The sequence below is a fragment of the Etheostoma spectabile genome, chromosome 18 (assembly GCF_008692095.1).
Source record: "Etheostoma spectabile isolate EspeVRDwgs_2016 chromosome 18, UIUC_Espe_1.0, whole genome shotgun sequence".
Lineage (NCBI taxonomy): Eukaryota > Metazoa > Chordata > Actinopteri > Perciformes > Percidae > Etheostoma > Etheostoma spectabile.
In genome coordinates, this window is record NC_045750.1 from 12,697,279 (window position 1) to 12,709,928 (window position 12,650).

The 12,650-nt window shown below is 38.7% G+C and overlaps 1 protein-coding gene across 1 annotated transcript in view; it reads left to right on the top strand.

The window, feature by feature from the left end:
• Positions 1 to 311: 311 nt before the first annotated feature.
• LOC116705913 (potassium channel subfamily K member 2) overlaps positions 312 to 12,650 on the top strand; it is a 27,035-nt gene continuing 14,696 nt past the window's right edge. The window contains exons 1-3 of the mRNA XM_032542393.1: positions 312 to 916; positions 2,666 to 2,979; positions 10,050 to 10,167. Of these exons, the coding sequence (XP_032398284.1) occupies position 916; positions 2,666 to 2,979; positions 10,050 to 10,167 (433 nt within the window). The 5' untranslated portion in view covers positions 312 to 915. The remainder of the gene's footprint in view (positions 917 to 2,665; positions 2,980 to 10,049; positions 10,168 to 12,650) is intronic.

Consider the following 12,650-nt stretch of genomic DNA (forward strand, 5'->3'; position numbering starts at 1 on the left):
AAGTCTGCTTCTACTGTACTTACTGATAGGCCGGCTAGATGTGAGATGTGGACTTGCTGGATGACAATGATCGTACAAAAGAAACTGAACAAAAAAAGCCCAGGAGTAGTAGTATAATCTCCAGGCTGTTACAGAAAGTCAACAAACCATGGTCTTTGTGCTTCAGCACTCTCTCTTAGCAGCCTTTGTCAGTGTGCTCTTGAGCCCAGAGGCCAGCAGAGGAAGACAGTGGGCAGGCAGCTTCGTGGATTAGGATCTAAGAGTGGTCTTTCATGATGTATACCCCTACTGTAAAAATGTAAAACTAATGCTAAAATACTACAACCCTGTTTTGCACAATCTCAACTGCAAGGAGCAGCTTCAACGTTAATGTTCATTTGTTGTGTGAAATGTTGCAGCATGGGATTTAGTGGCAGCCACTGAAGTGATGGACAGCACGCTGAAGCTCCGCTCTCTTTATTCATTTATTTATTTATTTAACAGGAGCAACACTGTCCACACCAGAGCAGTGGGAGTGCAGGGCAGCCCATCCAGCGAGTCTCACTGCTGAAACGCTCCTCTGACCGCCAGGTGCAATCCAAACATCTTCACCCTCCCATGAAGGCGCATCACTTGGCAACAATGTCTCCAAACACCCGCATGGCTTTTGTGGAAGCGATTTGTCCCCCTAGTACCTTTTACGTTCCGTCCTAGCGCGTCTTCTGGTGGGAACGCCATGTCCTGGATGTATTTTCTCCGGAGATTGTAAAGTGGAAGGAAGCGCATCTCGCTGAAGAAGCCATGTGGAGAGCGGCCACGTCCCTTGGTGGGAGCACCGGAGGCATAAAGCCCCACTAACAGGACATCACTATCTGCGTCTTCTTGGAGGAAAAAGGTCCGTCGATGAGGAAACAAAGAGAGACGAGATGGTAGAGAAGTAAGTGCTCTAACAACTAGTTGAAATTCAGTGATTGAGTGATGAAAATACAACAAATATTCTGCATGACTGTGCAGCTACAGAGTGATGATAAAGGCTAAGGAGAAATAATGGTTTCTGTGTTTTTTATTTGTGAGTTTCTAGTGCAGTTTAGTGAATTGTGGCATCTTTTGCAGCCTCATAACATTATTCCCATTTGATCTCATCTCTATATGATACTTTTATTGCAGCTTTTATTATCCATGTACAATATTGATGCGTGTGAAACCCTATTCAAACGACAGGAATGAAGACCTTGCTCATGCAGTTATATAATAGCCTACTATTAATATAGTAATTAGAAAAATAAACTATTTATACAGCCAATTTCTGGGTTTATTCAACATGTTTTCTGCTTAGCAGTGAATGATCCTCTCCATGAGTTGTTTACTGTACAATACTGGCTATTAGGAGCTCATGGTGTGGTTATGTAATTGTGTCTACTTCAGCAAGCTGTTGGGGAAACTGGACTGTGACAAAGAGTGTTTAATTTTTAATGAGCTTCCATTCAGTCTTTGTATTCATTTGTGATGTAAGACCAAACAGCAACATCAAAAACATAATTTTAGTTACAATTCCTGCAGGGAGACATAACCTGTCCCAGTGTTGCAATATTGTCTAGCCTTCATAGGCCTATTAGAATACAATTATTTTAGATTGTGATTATATTACATGTATTTATTTGTATTACACTGAATGGATAAACAGAATTGTTGAACACTATTATTAAGAAGTCTTAATTCCAAGTGGAAATCACAATTCCCCTCATTAGATCCAGCTCAGAAGAGGAAGCTAAAATATGGAAATAGATGCATTTAAATCCAGACTCTATGTCCATAACTGTAAATGCTGCTGTTGGAGAATTATATGTTGCCAACAGTACATTGAATGAAAAGTGCTACAAATGATTATAATTTGTTCCACTGGTTTATTATTGTAACAAACAAAAACAGAATTAGAGTATCATAAGCACTTCTTGGCTATACAGCAATGACACAAGAGAGAGTATTAAGTTCCCATGGGTCAAATACTCCTGAATTATGTGAAAACCTGCTGTTGATTTGTCTTTTAAAGTAAAGGTATTTGAAGGTTATTATGAAGAATGTTTTTCAATAGTGATCAGGTGTTAGGTCTGCCTTGCAACACGTCGTATGAGACTAATATCCGTGACATATTGACATTATTGTGACAATATTGTAATGATGATCAAGTTTACGTAGGCCTAAAGTTCAGTGCTCAAACAACTTTCTCCAGATGGTTATTGCCTCACAACTTATGTGCATGCATCATTCTGTTATACAAAGCTGAAAAAATGTGTGGATTAATCAATTAGTCGAGTGACTGAAAAATGATCAACAACAATTTTGATATTCGATATTTGTCAAACATTCTGTGGTTCCAGCTTCTCCGATGTGAGGATTTTCTATAATTGCAAGCTGAATGGTTTTGTTTTGTTTTCTGGGACTTTTCTATGTTTGTTTTTCAGTGTTTTCGTACATTTAAGGCCAAACGTTGAATCGATTAATCACAGAAAATAACCGCCGACTTAATCAGTGACCAATAATTGTTTGTTGCAGCCCTTCTCCAAATGAAACGCATGGTTCATGTTGTATGTCTATAATGCATGGTTGGATGGATGGATGGATGGATTAGTATGCCTAAACTATACATCTAAATGCCAGTCTCTTGTTTATCACTTCATCCTCACAGTGGCCGCACCTGACCTTCTTGACCCAAAATCTGCCGCCCACAACTCCAAACCTCGCCTGTCATTCTCGGTCAGCCCGGTGCTGCTGAACACTCCAGAAGACGAGTGTGACACCCGGACTACAGTCATGAGGTGGAAAACTGTGTCAGCCATCTTCTTCTTGGTGGTGCTTTACCTCATTGTTGGGGCGACAGTGTTCAGAGCGCTGGAGCAGCCCCACGAGAGCTCCCAGAAGCTGGCCATCCTCGCAGAAAAACTGGACTTCTTGGCCATGCACTCCTGTGTAAACTCCTCTGAGTTGGAGGATTTGGTGAAGGTGGGTGGAATTTAAATCTTTCTTCTTCGGCAGGACCTGAAAATACAGATTTTCTCGTATATACTGTATATTTTAATACATACTGAGGTTATTACTGGTATTTGACAGCTCTTTGTAGTTTGTTTGAGGATTGTGGCCAATGGTGGAAACAATAATTGGTGGTAAACACCGCACTTCAGATTTAAACCCAAGAGACCACTGCTCATTTCACTTTTTAGCATGACTGTGATTTTTTTTCCTTAACCTTAAATGCATTTTTAGTATTGTCACCAGGACGATGAAGGTCCCTTAACTTTAACAAAGTAGCCAAACCTTGATGTTTCTTTAAACTTAACCAAGTTGGTTTGGTGCCCATAACAAAACCTTAACAACACGCTAGCGTTATAACAATGTATTTTAGTGTTTTCTTTGGAGGATTAGTTTTATCCTAAGCTGCCTTCCACAGCAGGTCTACACTCACATGTCCTCTCATAAATATTACGGGACACCAAATGAAAGACTATAGGAAACTATCAAAAGAAACCTATAGTTTCTCAGAGCGATGCTACATACTTTTAATGTAGGCTTACAGTAGCCATTGGATAACCTGTGCAGTTGTATGTGAGAAAAACAACAAAAAGATCACTACAGATCAAATAGGAATCAGCATACGCTGTTATCCCAAGTTAGTTGACATTATTTGCGTGGAAACCCACGGCTTTGAACCGTTTTACACATGGTGAAACAGGTCAAGTTGTATTAACAGAGTGGTACGTTGATGCAGTAGACAAATCAAGTTTACATTAGTAGTCATTACTAAAAATCATTAGTAAACATAATTTTCTTTTTATGTAGTAATGTCAAAAATAAGCATGTGAAGTTAAAGCTTTAGTGCGTAACTTGTTTATATTAATGAACGTCTGCTACATTCAAGCCATTGCCAAATGAGTTGCTACAAAGCTAGTTAAGACTTCACAAAACTCTCTGTATCTCTCACTATGGCTATGTTTAGAAACTGTGTCATCCAGCGACTTTCACACTCAGAAATCAAGTGAAGATATTTACCTTTCTAAAGAGTTCATCATGTTTTTTTTTCATCCTTGGCGACTAGCGCGATCACAGAAGGCTTGTGTCATGTGGATGTGCTGACAATTTTGTTGTCATTACTTTAAAACTCCTCATGGGTGAGACAGAAACTACGCACTACAGCTTTAAACACGCAAAGAAACATTACAAATGTAAAACATCAAGCTACTTACCAATACTGAAGAAATAATTTGTTCTTATAAATGTTGTTCTTACTTTATGACAGCCTGACTTTAAGAACAATGCATTGATTACGTTCATCAAAATTAAAAGGAACACGATACACATGTAACACTGTAATCTTCCAATGTAATATACCGCATGGAAAATTTCTCTCAGGAGACAAAGACGCTAATTTTCCAAAAGTGTATGTGTTATTCAGTTTCTCACTGCCCAAATCCCATCACTCTCCACCCAGGTCATGGTACAACAATAAATGTGGATAAACATGAGCACTAAATCAACCATACAAAACTAAAACCCAGATAACATACATGAATGCACACCGAAAAAATTAACAGAACATTATTAAAACAAACTTTTTCCCATGAGCCTTTGCATCTCTTCAACGCAGAACAGTTCAAACAACAACACCCTTCCCAATTAGAAACTCAACATCCTTAGTTGTCTCTGCTTAATATGATCTGTGCACTGCATACTTCAGCTGATTATTACAAACAACTACAGTGATTTGGTAATCAATGTGGTTTTTAACAAAATGTGAAAGAAAAAGTAGAACTAAATCTGGGTTTACAAATAATATTAAAGCACCAGGACAAGAAAAAAAATCAAAGTAAACGTCTCAACATCTCTAATTTTGACTGTGCTCTTTGACTTTCCAACAAGAAAAATGAACAGCCACTTCATTTAGGGGGCCCCTGACCCCTTGGGCCCCTGGACCTGTGCATCGTTGGCCTGTCTGGTGATCCCTCCATGCCGGAAACAAATTGAAAAAGAAAATGCTCCCTACAAATCAAGCCTGAAAATGTAATGACCCCCTCCTTTATTGACTAGTGGATCTCACCATCAACCAAACTTGTCAGGGATGCTGAAAAGCATTCCCTCTTTGGGAATTCTAGCTGGCATCTTGGACATGTGGATCATTATTTTCTCCTCTATTATACCATAGCTAAGAGGTATTTAAATCCTTGGGGGAACTGATTTGTCCATCACTTTGAATTTTGGCCTCTAATTATAGCTGAACCCTTACCACCAAAAATGCCTTCTAATACAAAAACCTCTTTTAAGCTCACTGCACAAGGGATATCCGAGAAGTACAAAAATGCTTGTTTTTTGTACACTATGTTATTTAAACACGTTTAGTACATACAATGTAATGTACACTATATGGTCAAAAGGATTAAAGATGGGCTCTTATTTGAAAATATGCATGTTCACAAACATGCATATTTTCATACAGTCACACTAGGACGGCATATTTCTTTTAGGATGAACAAGGATCCAAAAATACACAACTTTCACAACTGTCTCACTGTGCGTATAGCAGTGCAGAGCTGCCAGTTTCTATGGAGTGGTATCTTATTGTCATCGCAAAGCATCTCTGTTGTTGTTCTAACAAAATGAGAAAGATCTCATCATAACAAAAATGATTCTCATAATGATGAGAAAACCTCGAGAGCAACTATGTCTAAAACATTCCCTTTAGGACTAAAAACACGTTATGAAATTGCTGATGTTAGTCAATAGCATAGCAAGGGATTTTCATTAATAAACAAGGGATGGGATTAAGTCAACTCAGACTACAATGGAGCCCAAATATTCCCATTTATTCAAGACGCTGCATTATTCCTTACGGCAGAGCATTGGTGTAGTTTTTCAATAATGTCTCATTGTGAAAAAAGCCTTCCACCTTTTTGGGTTTGCTGTTAGAGATACAGTGACTTGTTGATTAAATATTTATGAACTAGATGTTTCAGTCATGTTTGAATTTGATATGAAGTAGGTACTGTAGTTTCATTGGTGATGTTGAATCTCTTTTACCATGTTACTTCAGGAGTTGTTGACCCATATTTTGGCATTTGGAGACATTTACAGTATAAGCTCTGACCATGTTAAAACTGCAGCTGACAGGATTTACTAACGAATGTTTACCACAGCTTCTATCTAAATGAGACTGTTTCCAATTAAGAAAGGTTGGTTACAGATGGCAGTTATTTGGCTTTGACATACTGAGTTAAAATTCAAAGATGGTGATGCGTTCTGAGATGTGCTGATGTCCTGAGATCATCTATCAGATTGGCTGTTAGATAAGGATCTTGTGTCAGGAATGAATGAGGAGCCCTGGACCATGGAAGGCTGTGGGCTCCTTTATTCAAACCACCCCCTTTTATTTATGTTCCACTTTTATGTTAGCATGCTAGCATTTAGCTCAAAGCACTGCTGTGCTGAAGTAGTCTCAAACATGCATGCTAGCTAGGGTAAAAAATAAATAAATCTATGAACAAGTTTCTTTATCTATGATATCAGTTTGTAACGAACCCCTAAAAATTCAGCTGTAAAACTGATGAAAAATAGTGTGGTACGCCCTTTAGTGTTAACTTAATGATGTTGCTTACCTTTGCCAACAACCATGTCTCCTGTACTATATGGCCCCTATAACATTCAAAGTCCCTCTCAGGCTTCTGTCTAAGAAAAGCTTAGGGCTTAGGGTAAACTGTCTGTCCTCAAAAATGTCTTTTCGGCCAATTGAATGTTTGTTTTGAGGCAAAGTCCTGGGCTTCAGAAACCAACTGCAAAACGAATCAAATGAATTATTACAAACTGAGCAATTTGCCTATAGGAGGCATTTAAGAGCACTTCATCGTTTCACAATGCTATAAAGGCGGATTGTGTGCCAGTTTGTACAGTACATACCCGACACAGATCTTGCCATTGTGCTTTTACAAGACAACACTCCAACTAAACAGCTCTGCCCATCATCTATCAGACAGTAGCCTCAAGAGTTCAGCAGCCTTGCAAGCAACTCTTTCCCTTCTGATGATTTATTGATAAAAAGCTGCAGGTGTCCCACACTCATTTTTACTTAATTATGTACACACACACAAACTCACACCTTTGTAGGCTCCCACTGATCAGAAGCCAGTCAGCAGAGGATTGAGTAGAGATGTGCTCTCAGAGGGAGTAATTAAAAAAGTGAGTGATGTCAAAAAGCTCCAACGATCCAATCTCTCCTGGCTGTTTGGCACAGCCAGTGTGATCTTCACAGTATCCTGTCTTATCAGTTCCCCTGGCCATGGTCAGATTTTGCCAAGACAGTGAATTACTGTGGTTGATTTGGCTGGGAAACAAATGGGCTGACTGAGCCAAGCCTATGTGATTTGATAAATTATGTTTCTACAGGTACAATGGATGCAGAGTTTCAGAATTTCTATTTACTCTGTTTTTTTCTATCCCTTTGTTGGGATTTGGAAATGATTGTGAGATATAAATATAAAACACTGTTGATGTGTTCACCTTTGTTCATTATGTTTATGTTAATACATTAGTATCCTCTGCATGTGTGTGACCAAATCAGTTTTTCTCTTTTAGTTGTCTCTTTCTGGGCATTTTTATTATTATTTTAGTTTTGTTTGGGATTTCTTTTCTTCTTAGGAGCAGAGAAACAAGCTGTAATGGATTGGGGGTATCGATATGCTGCTTCTTGTTTAGCAATCCACAAAGTAAAAAAAAAGAACAGAGGAAAATCCGGAAATGGAAATCAATTTCACTGCAGTGACACAACAAGAAAGAACTTAGATCAAATATGTTTATCTACAATATTGTGTGCAATGGAAGTACTTTGCTGAAAAGTACGACCAAACTTTGAAAGAAAACTTCACAACAGGATGATGTTGGATTAGTTAATCAGTCTGCATGATGCACTGTTGAGACTACGTTTGCCACAACTTTTAAGTGTATTAAATGTAACACAGAAGCATAATTCATGCTGTAAGTTAGTCCTCTGATCTATTTTGCTCACTTCCCTCAATTGGTATTCATCCATGCTCACAGTTTTGGTTTTCTTTATACACTTTTATGGGATGTACTTTCAACCAAAAGAAATCATCCCTACAAAAACTATTGGCAGTGAGGTTTTTTGATTCTTTAAGTGCCATGTAAAAAAATGCTTTCATCTACATTGTATTGGGTTGGAGGATATCTCCAAACATTTGCAAATAAAACTTTTAAAATACCACCAGAGAGTTCAACTCCACACACCAGGATCCTGTTAAGTGTTGATGTTAAGCAATCCTGCAAATAATCTGTACAATGCCAACATTTTCTTCTACTTCCTACAATAAATCTGTGAATGGCAACTATGGTATAGTTAAGGTTAGGGAAAAAATAAAATAATAAAAAGAAATAAAAAGATGAAGGATAGTTTCAGGTCTGTGACTGGGTGCAAACTCTAACACTCTTATATTCTAAATTGCTACAGTACATATAGGGCACTCTATTTACTTAACGTTGACAACCAGTATAGTATAATTGAAATAAACCAATTTGATTGAACCAAACCTTTAAATCATCAGCAGCTTGTGTAGATACTACCAAGCAACACTCAGTTCTTTTTTGATTACATTAGTGCCTGCTCCCTCACGTTCCTATCCATTATTCATCTATTTCAGCTCTTACACACTCAACCTTTAGTGCCTCAATAACACTCAACAGCCATAGTTTTACTATGATGATTAATCGCAACATCCTGACATTGCAGTGAATCTAAACTCTGTGTGTGTGTGTGTGTATAGTAAAAGCTGTCAGTGCTAGTTCACAGGGACTGTGGGCAGTGTTGTATCTTGTACATGATTTTAATAATAAGCTTTACTCTTTTTTACTTAGCTTCTTAGCTTTACCTCTTATATAATTTAATAGCAACAGCTCTGTTGCGGTGTCTGCGAAGGTCTCAAAGCATTTCTCTATCATTTTTCACTTGGACCTTTTTTGTCTTACTGCAGTGAAGCGATAGAATCTGATGAGTTCCAGTTCCAGCATTCAGAAGAATTGACAGTTTTCCAAGCCTCACACCCCATTAGCTGTTTAACTTTCCATTTTGGCACAGCAGATATGCAGTTTACAAAAAAAATGTAATAATCATAACAATAATAAATTACTCCTCAAAATTCTTAGACAACAATGGGTCATTGGTTTTAGACAGACACAGGGAAAATGACAAATATGTTTAACAGATTTCATCAGCTGTACCTGGCTAGCTAATTAAGCTAACATTAGCGTCTCCAACGTACATTTTAAGGTTTATAGCTGGCCCTTTTTAAAATGAGAACTTTGTAAAGGAGTCTTAAATATGCTTGATGGCTACATGCCACATTAGACTGAAATACTAAAACAGTGTGTTTTCACTTTTAACGTTAAAAGAGAAGGGTAACTTAAGGACTGATCAATGTTTTTTTTGGCAAATGTTGTGCTAGCTCGTGCAGCGGTGTGTTTTCCTTCTAGCTGGTGTTTTCACTCTTGTCCCATGTCCCAATAGTACAGCAAAGAGGGAAACATGTTGCTGATCTGAGACAGCTGCTGTCTTCAAGGCTTTTCACACTTGTCACTAGTCGCTTGACTTGTCACACCTAGTGTTCTCCCACATGCAAACATTCATAGTCAACCTGTCACCTGGGCAGGACTGATAAGTACAGCACTGACCCACCTGGTATCACATGACAGCCGAGGGTTATTCAAAATCAATCTCAAAATAGCGCAATCAGTCAGCTCATTGTGTTAAAATATTTCGATCCAGACCCTGCAGCCTGAGTGCTGGTTATTCAGTTTCAGAGTCAGAAAGCACTGTGTAACCTTATGCATAATGGTGCCATTTGCCTATTATTGTTTCTCAAAACTCTTAATTTGTTTTAGTTAGATATGTATCATTGCTGTTATCTATTCCCCAAGAGAATTGATGCACACGGCTAATATTCTTATGTTCCTCATACCACCGCATACCACACTTCCACTGGGAGTGTATTACGTGCTAACTGTTTTTTCCTCCTTTCCAGCAAGTGGTTTCAGCAGTCCGAGCAGGTGTGAACCCTTCAGGAAATTCATCCAACCACATGAGCCTCTGGGACATCAGCTCCTCTTTTTTCTTTGCTGGGACTGTTATCACCACAATCGGTAAGTTTCTCACTCTTTAACAACTCAGTCCTAGTTGCATGCATTGCTTTGACCTGCCTACAAAATGTGACTTATACAAGATATGTGAAAACATTCTTGGCTTCATTACATTACATTTCGTGTAGCTGACACTTTTATCCAAAGCAACTTACAATTGCTATATATCAGAGGTCTCACACCTCTGAAGCAACTGTGGGTAAAGTGTCTTGCTAAGGAACACATTGGTTGATGTATCACAGTGGGAATGTGCTATATCCACTGCGCCCTTGCCTCCCCTAAGCACACTCCATTCTTCACAAAGCTGTTAGGAGAACAATGCAATTTTGATTACCATTGTAGCATGAAGTTGCAGTTGCATAGCAAAATTACTGACCTTGCTGACCTCAAACCTGCATACAGGACGCTTCTATTTCAGATTGTGCTTCATTGCACCAGCACTGCGCTTTGACTGGTCCCTAAAATTGCCAAAATTAGTTAGTCACTCTCGCTTGCACCCAAGTTTTTTCAGTTTCCCAAAAATTAAACTATTTCTCAGCAACAACCAAAATATGATGTTTTTCTACTAGCAATTCAAAACAACAGAAAGCAAGCATATGAGCTACAAATTTGTGCATAGGTCCTGAGCATGTGTGTGTATTTCAGACCTGTGTGTAGTGATTACTAACAAACAGAGTGTAAATTGTAATTTCCCCACATTGGATCAGTAAACAGTATACATTCTGAAAAAAATATAAAATATATCAACCAGGACATACAAGCAGGAATACCAGGGTCCAAGGACGCAACTTAAATCTGAAGGTGTACCGATTGTTGTATGGGGCTTAAACAGGTGGTTTCATACTTGTTTGTTTGAACACATAAGAGTTGTGTAACCCGTTTCAACACACAATCGTGGGCCTCATTCACAAACTGTGTTGCCTGGGTTGGGTACGCTTCTCTGCAATCTGCTGTTAATTCACAATGCTATCTGTCTCCAACAGACACGTATACTATTGTATAATAATATGTTTTATTCTTCTAAAACCGGTTAACTGAACAAGAACTGTAGCCCAAAGAACCTGAACTAAGAGCCTGTGCTCATTTGTTCTTAGTTACTGTACTATATAATCTAGGAGCGGTCAACTGTGTCAACCTGCTGCACATTCTCTGTCACCTCCATCTGTAAGTGCTTATTAATCAGTAAAACATACACACAGACACACACTGTTAATCTGACAGCTGGTCCTGCTCTTTCAAGTGGACCTTGACAGTTCAGTGCCTCTTGGTTCCATTTCTCATCTCTAGCATCCTATCAGAACTCATTCTCCAATACCTTGAGTCGAGATTAGTGCAGTCAGTTAAACGCGTTATTAACGGCGTTAACGCAAACCCATTTAACGGCGTCCATTTTTTTATCGCAAGATTAACGTTCTTTTTGGCCTAACAAACTTTGTCGTTTTTTTCACATGCTGTTGCAATAACTGGTAATGTTAGAAAAACTACAACACCACACCTGATCTAGCTAGACTGAAAACAAAAGCACTCCGCACACACTTGTTTGGGCTTTCGAGCCGGCCAAAGAGTAGTAACGTTACGCTTTGAGTGGATGGCAAGCATGAGACGATCAAATGGATGCCAATAAGATTCTGAATGGAAAGTATACTTTTTAAAAGTAGCCAAATGGTTCCATTGACCAGACCAAAGTGATCTGTGTGTTTTGTCGTTGTGAACTGAGCGATCACCGCAGCACGCCCAGTCTGAAATACCACTTGGAGCAGAATTCCCTAAGCGTTGGATTGTTCAGACACCAATAGGGAACGTGAACTGGGTTTAGACCGTCGTGGACAGGTTAGATGGCCAAGCCCCCCTCGTAATATATTAATTGTAATAATATATACGTGTAATATTATGTGTGAAATTGAACACTACAGTAGGCTTCATGCTAATGATGTTTTCAATAAAAAAACATTTGCACAAAGCAAGCCTATCCACTTTTCCATGTTGATAAGAGCATTTAAATGAAAAACAAATGATGGGACAAAAAGAAATCAAAGGAAATTTAGAATAGATAAACATGTTCGATTAATTGCAATTAATTGCGAGTTCACTATACATTAATGTGATTAATCGCAAGTAAATATTTTAATCGTTAAAATAGTTAAAATACAAGTGCAATCTTGGTCAATATTTTGGCATGACATTACACTTCTCCCATTTCCACATTTAGCGGCACTGCACCAGGCTTCTCTACACACCTCTTCTCCCCAAAGTTACTATGTTATATTGGCCAGAGCAACAGCACACATTCACCCACCCTCACACAGCTAGTCTTATCTAGCTCATCTAAACAAACCTTAACGTATTAGCCTGTCAGTTTGGTGGGCTGTTGAGCTTCACATCACGTCTCCAGGATCCGGTTGAAGCTCAATCCTCAGTCAAAAAAATGTACAAGCATTGCAATAACTTGATCCCGCCCTCTGGTTGGAAAATGTGTGCTTTTCTAT